General features: G+C 58.5%; 1 protein-coding gene across 1 annotated transcript in view; it reads left to right on the top strand.

Moving 5' to 3' along the window:
* The window catches only part of PLEKHG4B (pleckstrin homology and RhoGEF domain containing G4B), a 58,173-nt gene that overhangs the window by 10,787 nt on the left and 35,507 nt on the right, over window positions 1-11,879 (top strand). Inside the window, exons 3-12 of the mRNA XM_004698405.1 lie at window positions 465-564; window positions 653-845; window positions 1,105-1,164; window positions 4,390-4,487; window positions 4,577-4,591; window positions 4,691-4,776; window positions 7,343-7,494; window positions 7,566-8,339; window positions 9,411-9,572; window positions 9,645-9,768. Of these exons, the coding sequence (XP_004698462.1) occupies window positions 465-564; window positions 653-845; window positions 1,105-1,164; window positions 4,390-4,487; window positions 4,577-4,591; window positions 4,691-4,776; window positions 7,343-7,494; window positions 7,566-8,339; window positions 9,411-9,572; window positions 9,645-9,768 (1,764 nt within the window). The remainder of the gene's footprint in view (window positions 1-464; window positions 565-652; window positions 846-1,104; window positions 1,165-4,389; window positions 4,488-4,576; window positions 4,592-4,690; window positions 4,777-7,342; window positions 7,495-7,565; window positions 8,340-9,410; window positions 9,573-9,644; window positions 9,769-11,879) is intronic.

An 11,879-nucleotide genomic window follows, 5' to 3' on the forward strand; every position in this document is an offset into this window, starting at 1 on the left:
ACTCTTTAAAGATGTAGAAAGCCTCATCTTTCACCCTCGGAGTGGCTGGTGGGTTCAGACCACGGACCTTCCCTGTCAGCGGCCGAGTGCTTCACCGCTGGACCACCAGGCCTCTCCCTGAGGCACCCTACAAGGTCAGGCCCTAGAGAGAAACCCGCAGGGTCTGCAGGAGGAAGGTGGGTGCAGGCCTGGTCAGGCCGTGACCTGGGTTGAAAAGCTCATTGTGAGCTCAGGGCTGATCCTTGGGCACCAGCTTTGCTCTCCTTCCGGCTTCTCTGCAGAAGGGAGAGGGTTACGTTCAGTGAAATCCCTGGAGAGTCCGCATCTGATCTCTAAGCAGACGTGCACGGGGCCCCCTGGGAACCCCAGGGACAGATGTCCTGGGGGCGTGGAGCTGCTGCAGAGGCAGCCCCTGGGTGGTCTCCCCAAGAACACGTCTCCACACAAATTCGGGGGTTGTTCAGGATTATGAACTTGGCTGAGCAGGCCCTGGGTCTGGGCCGAGTTGACCAGTGTCTCTTGGTCTCCACACGCCCCCAGCCCTACTGCGAGGCCTCGGGTGGGGTGAGGGGTCCTCTGGCCTCCGACATCTTCTCTTGGTCGTCGGGCGGTGCGTCCACTGGGAGGGGCCTGCTCGCCTCTACCTTTGCAGGTCCTCGGCATGTTCCCCGTTACCCGAGGGCCCACAGAGGTGCAGATGCTAGCAGGGGTCCCTGGGGACGTGAGGGGCCCCTTGGAGACATGTCAGCACACTGACCTGGAGAGGAAGAAGGAGTGGCCACTACCCCTTCGCTGGCTGGGGGCTGGGACCGTCCACGGCGCCCATCGCTCGCAGGTCCCAGCAGGTCGGTGGAAGCCACGGGAGACATGCACTGGCCTTGGCACTACCAGGAGTTGGAGCCCAGAGACAGCAGGGCTGACGTCTTCACCCCGAGGTCAGCCGGAGGGGCCAGGGAGGGGCCTCCCATCTACTTGTGGTGGCAGACCCTCCCCTCTCCGGTGAGGAGACTGGCGGGGAAGACACAGGCCCTTGCAGCCTGCCACAGGAGAAGTGAGGTGGGGCCCATCTGCCTGCTCTGTCCAGCCCCCCCCCCTCCGGTGAAGTGTCAGGCACTGGGGCCATGCAGTTCGGCCTGGCCACCGGGCTCTGCCGCAGTGGGCAAGGTGGGCCACACCTGAGTGTGCCCAGGTGACCGTGGGTGAGAGAAGTCACAGACAGCCGTGCAGGCGAGCACGGGGCGTGGTAAATCCTGACTGGTGAGGTGCTGTTGTGTCGGCTGCATACAACTGAGTAAACACCGCCGGGCTCTGCCCCTCCTCTGGAGTGCTGATCTGTGTGAGCCGCGTGGCAGCCACGGCGTCTGTCCCTGCAAGCCATCTTCTTTCACCAAAGCATCGTGCCCTTCCCCAGCGACGGGTCTCTCTGAGACCACGTCGGAGTCTGCGAGCTGGAGCCTGGGCATCCTAACTAGTCAGGAACAACCTTTCTCCAACACAGGCCCGTTTGTCATTCAGCCAGCCTGGGGTGCCTCCTCCACCACCACGGCGTGTTTCCGGAGAAGAACATTGCGCACACCATGACTGCTCAGAGGACGCAGAGCGGTCTTGGGAGAAGCGCAGCCAGACTGCTCCTTAGAGCCAGCGAGGATGGCGAGACTTCTTCTTACTTATGAAGGGCATGTTGTCAGCAGAGACTGGTCCCTGGGGAAGGACATGCTGTTTGGTCAAGTGGAGGGGCGATGAAAACAAAGAGGAAGCCCCTCAGCGAGGTGGGCTGGCCCGGTGGCTGCATCCTGGGGCTCAGGCACAGGGGCCGTGGTCAACCACAGCGTGAGGCTTTCAATGGTTTCCGCCATGATTCGAATGCGGCATGTTCTCCTTTGGTCTTTCTTACTCGTGTGCATGGAGGTGCTTGGCAATACCAGGGCTTGGGGAAGCAACAAAGCCCACCTGGAAGAAGCACACCAGCCTGTGTGATCACGAGGCGATCAGGTATCAGGCATCAGAAGACCCAAAACAAACACGTGGATGTGAACGAGGGGGTCGGAGTGGAGACCCAAAGCCCATCTGTAGACAACTGGACATCCCCTCACAGAAGGGTCACAAGGAAGGGTGCAGTGTAGCACCGATGAAACCTACAAGATTCCTCTAGCTCTTTAATGCTTCCTCCCCCAACTATCATGACCCTAGTTCTACCTTACAAATCTGGTTAGACCAGAACATGTACACTGGTACAGATAAAGAGCTCGCAACACAGGGAATCCGGAACAGATAAACCCCTGAGGAACAGTAATGAGGGGGAAGGTGGGGAGAGAAGGGGGAAACCGATAGCAATGACTGATGTAAAACAACCCTCCCCCCAGGGGGACGAACAACAGGAATGTGGGTGGGGGAGACAGCAGACAGTGTAAGATATGAAAATAATAATTTATAAATTATCAAGGATGGGGGAGAGAGGCAAAAACCGAGCTGATACTAAGGGTTCAAGTAGAAAGAAAATGTTTTGAAAAGGATGATGGCCACATATGTACAAATGTGCTTGATATAATTGATGCATGGATTATTTGTTATAAGAGCTACAAGAGCCCCCAATAAAATGATTTGTTAAAGAAAAGAAAATGCCAGGGTTTAAGTCTGGCACCCCTTGGCCCGCAGTGTGACCCCCACTGTTCATCCCCTCCGAGGGACCTTGTGCAGCTGGTTTGCCCCGAGCCTGGCAGCCCTTGAGTTCTTGGCTTCTGTGTGCATGAGTGTTACTGTGGGACCAGGCAGCAAGAAACCCTCTCACTCACGAAACAAACTCACTGCCTTAGCGCCGATTCGACTCACTATCCCCACAGGACAGAGCAGATCCACCCTGGGGGTTTCCGACGCCGTGGGCAATCTCTGTGGGAGTAGAAAGCCTCACCTTTCTCCCTCGGAGCGGCTGGTCATTTTGAACTGCTGACCTTATGGTTTGTGATCCAACCTTCACACCACTGGGGTTCCTCCAGTGAAATCCTTGACAACTTCAGTGTTTTCTCCATTTATGATGCTGGCTGCTGGTCCAGCTGTGAGGATGTGGGTCGTCTTTACACCGAGTTGAGATCCATCCTGAAGGCTGCAGCCCTGGATCTTCGTCAGCACGTGCTTCATGCTTTAAGTCCTCACGTCTTCTACGCACTGCAGGTCGTTACTACGCCTTCCTCCAATCCGGATCCCATTTTCTTCTTCGTATCATCCAGCTCCTCTGATGATCTGCTCAGCATACAGACTGAGCAAGAGTGGTGAGAAGACACATCCCTGACACACACCTTTCCTGATTTTAAACCACGCACCGTTCCCTTGTTCTGGTCACACAACTGCCTCCAGACCCCGGTCCAGGTTTCCCAAGAGCACAGTAAAGTGTCCGGGAATCCCCATTCTTCTCAAGACTGTGGATAGCTTGGTAAGTCCACGCAGTGGAATGCCTTTGCATAGTCAAGGAGACACAAGGAAACATGGCTCTGGTATTCTCTGCATTCTTCCAAGGTCCACCTGACGTCAGCAGCCGTCCCTGCGTCCACGTCCTCTTCTGAGTCCACCTTGAATTTCCAACAGCCCCTGTCATCGTTCTGCTGCAGTAGATCGTGATCTTCAACAAAATCTTACTTGTGTGAGACATCGATACTGTGGTTCGATAATTTCTTGCATTCTGTCGGGTCCTATAATTAGACTCCCACGGACTTGTTTTAGTTTCTTCAGCTTTAACCTGAACCTGCATGTGAGCAATTGACGGTCTGGTCCACAAGCTGGACATTGGCCTCACTTTGGCTGGTGTTGAGCTGCTTCTCCATAGTCTCTTCCCACAAAGCGAACAAACTCACTCCCACCCGTGGATGCTAACTCACAGCCACCCGAGGGGACAGGGCAGCACCGCCTCTGGGTTTCCCAGACCATGGCTCTTTATCGTCTTCCTTCCTCCGAGGGGCTGCTGCTTTAAAACTGCTGACCCTGGGGACCACAGTCGGATGAATGACCACTCCTTCCTGTCCTCCCACAGATGTTGCCAGTCTGAGTGTGTGTTGTCCCTGCGTGCTACTCTCCCTGCCCTGCTGCCGCCTTCTTTGGGAATGCTGGTGATCGTCCAGGGAAACTTTGAGGACAACTGCTGTCCTTAGATGTCGGGGTCCTGCTTTTAGCCCTTTCGGTTTCCACTCATTATTCCCAGCCTTGCATTTCCCTGGACCCTCTGCTGGCATTTCCTCAGGAAATCTCACATCCCGAAATAGCCCTCAGAGTTTCCAACAGAAAGCAATTCCTTCATCGCATGAAAATGTGCTGGTCCGGGAGACCAGACAGGGTGGCCGAGTGGGCAGGTGGTCTCAGGACTGAGCCCTCATGACCCCACTCTCTGTCCCGCCTGATTAGGAAGGGCTGCGTGGCTACGGACTGTCCGCCAAGTCGGACCAGGAGCGTGGGGCCGGCAGGTGGCCGCATCCCAGGGCGATCTCCAAGTGCAGCATAAGGTGTGGGCTTGGGGGGCTGGGCTTGGGGGCTTGGGAGGCGCCTGGTGTTCTCTCACCCTCAATCCCTGAGCCCCCTCCCCCCCCCCAAGCCTCCAGGGCAGAGTGTGAGGTCTGCAGGCTGGGTACATCCACACCCACCGGGGCCGGGGTGTGAACACTGGACCTGCGGAGCTGGCCTGTGCATCTGCACCCATCTGTCCCAGGACGGGGAGCCCCTGGACGCCCATGTCCAGAGCACGCTCGCTGTCCTCCACCTGCTCTGTGAGGCCACAGTAGCCACGGTCCTCAGGTAGCTGTGACGCCCTCGTCCCGGCTGGAGGACACAGAGGATGCTGCAGCGCCTGCAGCAGGAGGCCGGTGGGAGACCTTCAGCAGCAGGAGGGGTCCCCAGTCCAGGAGGATGGTGGAAGGGGACCTAGCACCTCCAGGGGGACCTGGGGCAGAGAACATTGGGTGGTCCGCGAGAACGTCATGCGGTGAGAATGTTTTTTTGGGGGGGACCCAGGAAACGGAATAACCGTGAGGCCCCCCAGGCAAGTAAGGCCGAGAGAGTGAAGCGCCCAGCTTTGTGGTGGTGAGCTGACTCAGGGTGGCCCCGCCTGCCAGAGCAGTGTGAGCCCATTGTAGCCACTGTGCCCATCCATCTTTTTCGCTGCCCCTCCACTTTGTCATGTGTGGTGTCTGTCCTTCTCCAGGGACTGACCACGTACCCACAGTAGCCCCACCCTTGCCTCTGGGGAGTCTCCTGGCTGTCCTTCCAAGACAGGGGGTGTGGTTCTTCAGGCAATCCCTGGGGCTTCCGACTCCTCCCCAGCACCGTCATGCATCCGGCCGTCTTCCTTATTCCGTGTCCCACTGTCACGGGCATCCGGAGCCACTGAAAAGACCATGATTTGGGTCAGGCCCGTCCCTGCTTTTCCGCCCTCCAAAGAGGTTTGCCCAATGCACTGCGCCCCCTGATGGTGTTTGGAACTGTGGGAACATTCGTCATGATCTCATCTTAAGGCAGAAAAGTTTCGCTTCGTCTCAGCCTTGGGTAAACCATAGAAGGGAGCATGTGGGCGCTGGGGGGTGCATGGGGCTCCGAGGATGGTGTGGGGCATGAAGTCAGCGCCCCTCGGACCCCTTCCCTAGTTCCAGGGCTGCCCCAGCTCTCGGGGTCAGGAGAGCAGCCTTGGGGAAGGCTCAGAGAAAGGCAACTGGTGCCTGACCTCTCGTGGGCAGTTCGCTGCCACCCCACCCCACCCCGCCCCTGGGGCCCATGGCGCTGTCCAACCTGGAGGAGACTCCCTGGGACGAGTGCTTCAAGCCACCTCTCCCTGCCTGTCTGCTGGGCAGTGGGCCAGGCTTCAGCCGTGTGGGCACTGTGTCTGGTCGGGGTGGGGAACAGGAGGCAGAGGGCCAGCCACATGGCAGTGCGGACACTCCCTCCTTTCCACATCAGGCCTCTGAAGGCTGCCCCCCTGTGGTGAGGGGTGGCCGGGAGGGTGGAGATCCCCAACTCTGGCATGCACGTGGGCCCTGTGCTTGGCTGAGGGGAGGGGAGCCCAGCCCGGTGGCTGTGGGTCTGACCCTGTGCATGGCCTGGTGACAACGGGCTCCCGGGATCGAGAACAGAGCTGCTCTGCCCCCCTACCCCCAGGGTTAGAGTTAGACTTAGTGCCTGACATCCTGGGGCCCAGAGTGTGGGGACCCCGGGCATTTGTGAGATGCTAACACAACGTCTAGGTATAGGGCCTGTGGAGAGAGACCTCCCTCCCCTCTGTCCCTTCCTTTCTGCCCAAGATGCAGACAACGCGGGTCTCTGCTGCCACCTGCTGTTCATCCCAGGGCACTGTCGCCACGTCACAGGCCCAGGCTCCGTTGGGCCACAGCTCCTGGGCCCGGACCTGCCTGCCCTGCACCTTTCCACGGATAGAGCTCCCTACCCCCCAACCCTGGCGTGGGAGACAGAAATAGAGAGGGACACACGCACGCACAGGCTGAGAAAGAGATACAGAGACAAATAGGCTGAGAAACGCAGAGAGAAACAGAAGTCAAGAGGCTAAGAGAGAGACACAGAAATGAGGCTGAGACACAGCGAGAATTGAACAGAGAAAGACAGACAGACAGACAGAAATAAAGAGGCATACACATAGAAAGAGAACTAGAGGCTCAGAGACACATGAGAGGGAACACGCATGCACAGAGACAGGCTGGGAGGGATGCAGAGTAAGAGAGAGGCGGGCAGCCAGGCTGCATGCAATACAGAGGGGCTGAAGGCACCACCTTGGCATGAACCCTGGGCTGGTGCCCCACCAGCCCAGCCCCTCCCAGATGCCAAGCTCACAGCCCGGGGCAGGACACAGGCTGTCCGAAGGCCCTGGGTGTGGAGATGAAGCGCCCGCCCTGAGACCCGACACCACGCAGCCCAGAGGCCCGGCCGCTGCTGGGGGGCACGCAGACTGAGGGCACTGTCACTGCGGAGTTGAGGGGTGGGTGTTTTCTTAAACTGGGGGGCTGGATTGCACCCCCCAAAACAGACAAGCCCAGGGGTAGCCCTAGCTGGCTGTCCTGTGCACAGGGGTGGGGCTGTACCCTGCTGAAGGGGCTTGATCATTCATGGGGTATGTTTGGGGATGGAGGGCTGGTAATAGGGGTTATGGGCCCAGGTGCTCCCCTCCCCTCGGTTGTGAGGGGCAGTGAGCTCGGCTGGGCTGGCTCTTGACCCCTCTGAGAAATCATGACGGGGACTCTTAGGCAGGATCTGGTGTGGAGACCTGGGGATGTTGAGGCTAGATTGCTGGGGCCTCCAGGTGGTCTGTCCAGTCTGTCCCTGCCTGCTAACCTGGCTTTTCTCCTGTCTTCTGTCGCAGGCCCAGCATACTGCAGGCCAGTCGGCCACCAGGTGTCCGAGAGAAGGTGGTGGTGCAGCTGGTGGCTCCCCGAGGAGTCCAGCTTGGGCCCGGTGACTTGCACATGCAGGTGGTGGCCAAGGACCTACTGGCAGCCAAGCTGGTTGGGGCGGGTCCCCTCCCGCAAGGGCAGGGCAGGAGCATGTCCCTGTCCTTGTGGCCATGTCCGGCCATGTCTTCCCAGGAGAGCTCCTGGAGCCGGTGAGCGCCGTGCAGGGCAGCTTCCCCCTGCAGAGCTGCCTGCTGGCCACCAGCCCCAGTGTCCACTGCGCCCAATGGGACAGGGTCTTGGACCCGGCCTTCATCCCACAGGGCCGCCCTCGGCCTGAGCGTCCACAGCTCCACAGCGTCCCGGAGACCCCCACCCCGGCCATGGCCGGTCCCCGTTCCCAGCAGGGCACCTCCACCCTGCAGCCCCCCAGCGGGTGTCCAGGCCGAGGCCCCCCGGCCCCAAGGGAGAGCTCTGACGAAGGTGTTGGGGGGCCACGAGGAGGACCGGGGCTCCTGGACGGGAGGGGCAGCCCCGAGGCCTTCTATGCTGGTGGGCCCAGCCCAGGCTCTGGGGGGCGCTGGTTCCGGAAGTCCTACGTGGAAGCCCTTCGAAACCCTGTCCCTCTGGGCGCCAGCTCCGAGGAGTCCCTCCTGGACGAGGCTGTGGGCGAAGCAGCCAGACCCTTGACCCCAGGCACCAGACCCAAGGTGGCCACCAGCCCTGTGCAGAGGACGCCCCGGGAGAGCCACCTGCAGACGGACAGAGCAGTCACAGCATCCAGGAGGTCCAGGTCTTGGGACAAGCCCCTGCGGAGCCCCCTTAGCAACAAACTCAAGACCCGACAGGAGACCAGTGACCCAGCAGGCCACCAGCCCGAGGGTCGCCCTGGGGGTCAGGCCGCTGGCACGGGAACCATTGGCAGCTGTGTGGCCGTGGGGAACCCGGAGAGCCCCCAGGAGGTGGAAGGTACATGCACAGCCCACACCCCACACACTGGTCCCAGGCTTGGGTGAGCTGTGGAGACGGACTTGCCCCCATGCCGCTCCCAATGACAAGATGGAAACCGTGATCGTTAAAGATCGTTCATCCCCGTCCTGCTTCCAGGCGGGGCAGCTGTGCCTCCAGGTATGGCCGGTCTCCCTCAAGGGACCTTCAGGGACCCCGGGATTTCCTCCGGCGTCAGTGTTGCTGAGCTGACGGCTAACTGCCCTCGGGCCTCAGAGGAAGATCCCCCCAACGGCCTCTCTTTCTCCCTCTTTTTTTTTTTTTAAAGATCATTTTATTGGGGACTCATATAGCTCTTATAACAATTCATCCTCAATTGTATCAAGCACATTTGTACATAGGTTGCCATCATCATTTCCAAAACATATTCTTTCTTCTTGAGCCCTTGGTATCAGCAACTCTTGTCCCCTCTCTCCCCCACCCTCCTTCCCTCGTGAACCCTTGATAATTTATAAATTACTTTTATTTTCATATTTTACGCCATCCGCTCTCTCCCTTCACCCACGTTTCTGTTGTTTGTCCCTCTGGGGTGGGGGTGGGGGATTGCACATTGATCATTGTGATCGGTTCCCCTTTCTCCTCTCCACCTTTCCCCTACCCTCATGGTATTGCTACTTCCATTACTGGTCCTGAGGGGTTTACCTGTCCTGGATTCGGTGTCGAGAGCTCTTATCTGTACCTGTGTACATGCTCTGGTTTAGCTGGATTTGTAAGGTAGAACTGGGGTCATGATAGTTGGGGGGTTTGGGGGGAGTTGACCCATTTAATTTGCAAAACCTTTTCCTTGTGAGCTGGCTGAAGGTGCAGCGCTGATCTGTTTTCCATCAGCAGTTCCTCCACAGGGTGCTTCATGGCTTTGCTTTCTGTCCTCCCCAGGGGCACCCCGTGTCCCACCCCCACCCTGCCCTTCCTGTGTGCAGGCCTCCTCCTCCCTAACCTCTGAGCCTGGTCTGGGACGGGCTCTGGGTGACTGGGGACTTCCTGCCTCCTGGTGGGATGCTTCCCCTCACAGACTTCTGTCTTTCCTGGCAGGTGCTCCCCTCGCCTCCACCAGCTCCCCGGGACTGGTGCCTGGCACCTGCTCTGACAAGCTGCTGGGCCCCAAGGGTGCCGGGACCCCCGAACTTGGGGCGCCCGGTCAGGCGTGGGGTGACATATCGGCACTGCTGCATGTGGGTGCTGTGATGCTTCCAGGTGAGCAGCCCCGTCTTCTGTGGATGGGTCCCCCAGACTCAGCCCAAACTCATCACGTCTCTGTCCCCACAGGGACTCGGGACCGCTGCGGCCGGGCGGTGGTGCAGGTGTGCACAGGCGGCCCATCCTGGACTGGGGAGCAGGCCTCTCGTGCCGAGCTGACCCGCCTCCTGCTGTATCTGCACAGTGTTCCCAGGTGGGTGCCTCAGGGGTGACCTCACCAGCTGGGATGGCTCTCTGAGAGAGGACCTCCCTCTGGCTGCAGGCTGCCTGGCTGACTGTGTTTGTCTGGGTGGACTAGAGAAACAAATTCATGAAGACACTCGTGTGTATAAGAAAGAGCTTTGTATAAAGAGTAATTGTACGTTAAGAAAACATCCCAGCCCAGTCCAGATCAAGTTCTTAAGTCCGAGATTAGCCCATATGCCTGATAACTATCTGTGAAGTCCTCTTCAGACTCACGAAACACATGCAATGAGGCCGAATGCAGGAAGATCACAGGCCAGTGGGTGGGAAGTCTTGTGAATCCTGTGGCAGTGGAAGCATCTCAGCACTGGCAGGGGTCTCCACGTGGCTCTAGCTTAGCTCCACGTGTCTTATCCTCAGGAATGTCCACCAGGGAGTGAGCTTGTGTCCCGCCTCCAAATGAGGTCATCAAGCTGCGACCTGTTTGACAGGCTAAGCTCCACCCCTTCACTCTTGGTCCTCTCAAATTGATAACAGATTCTGTAACTACCACACCGGCCCTCTGCCATCTATGCTCCTGTTCCATCCTTCAGACCTCCGGGCCCTGTCAGCCCCAGCCCACACTGGTTTCCCACCCCAGAGTGGGTGCTGACGTGCCCCCATGCCCTGTGCCTGCACCCGCCCTGTCACCTGGTACAGCAGGCAAAGCGTGGGGCTGGGTAGAGACAGAGGAGGCAGTCAGCTCCCATCAGGTTGGTGCTCTTGGAAACCCGACACGGCCAGGGCCCGCGCAGAGGGGCTAGCGACACCCGGGCAAGACGGGGAGGCAGGCGGGAGCTGGTACAGCAGGGCCTTCGCAGTAAAACGTGACCGCACAGAGTGGGGGCTGTGTCCGAGATGGGACTGGCATGCCCTTGCCCCCTGAGGACGAGAAGCAGATTCTAAAGCACAGGAGGACGGACTGCTGAAGCCCCGGGGCTCAGCTGGTGTCCTTCCTGCACGGTCCTCGTGTGCCGGGCTCCTCAGGGACGTGTGCACCTGAGAAGGTAAACCCACGGCTCTCGTGGGGTGTGGCCTGAGGCACGTGCATATTAGCCTTGGCAGGGCCTCCCCCCCTCCCCCCCCCAGGAGCGTCTTGCTCACAGGGCCTGACGGTGGGTGATGAAGGGCCCTGCATGCCTGTGGGCTTGCCTTGCAGGTGGGCAGCCACCAACATCCTCCTACCCGGGGCATTTCAGAACCGCCCATCTGAGCCCTGCACAGTGCAGATTGCCCTCACCCCACCCACTCATCCGTCCATCCTCTGTCCAGCCATCTTTCCGTGACCTGTCCACCAACCAGTCAGCCTTCACACGTACACACGTACAAACACCTGCCCACCCTCCATCCATCTAGACTCGATCCAGTCTGCCATCTTTCCTCCAACCGTCCATTCTCCATCCCTCTGCCAGCCTACCCTCTTTTATTCAACCATTTTCCATCCCATTCACCCTACCCATCCATCCATCCTCCATCCCATTCACCTTACACATTTATCCATCCACCATCCCATTCACCCTACCCATTCATCCTTCCACCCATCCATCCATCCATCCATCCACCATCCCATTCACCTTACCCATTCATCCTTCCACCATCCCATTCACCCTACCCATCCATCCATCCTCCATCCCATTCACCCTACACATTTATCCATCCACCTATCTATCCATCCACCATCCCATTCACCCTACACATTCATCCATCTACTATCCCATTCACCCTACCCATTCATCCATCCACCATCCCATTCACCCTACCCATCCATCCTCCATCCCATCCACCCTATCCATCCATCCATCCATCCATCCATCCATCCATCCACCATCCCATTCATCCTACCCATTCATCCTACCCATCCATCCATCCTCCATCCCATTCATCCTACCCATTCATCCATCCACCCATTCATCAATCCACCTATCTAGCATCCTTTTAACCATCTTTTCTCCATCCATCCATCCATCCATCCATCATCTATCCATCCATCCATCTATCCATCCTCCAAGCCCTTACCAACCATTCTTTATGCTTCTATGCATTTACCTACTCCTTCACCATCCCTCTAACACCTTCTCACGA

This window comes from Echinops telfairi, unplaced genomic scaffold, assembly GCF_000313985.2.
Source record: "Echinops telfairi isolate 266 unplaced genomic scaffold, ASM31398v2 ScPeMD7_7469;HRSCAF=8507_1, whole genome shotgun sequence".
NCBI classification, from domain to species: domain Eukaryota; kingdom Metazoa; phylum Chordata; class Mammalia; order Afrosoricida; family Tenrecidae; genus Echinops; species Echinops telfairi.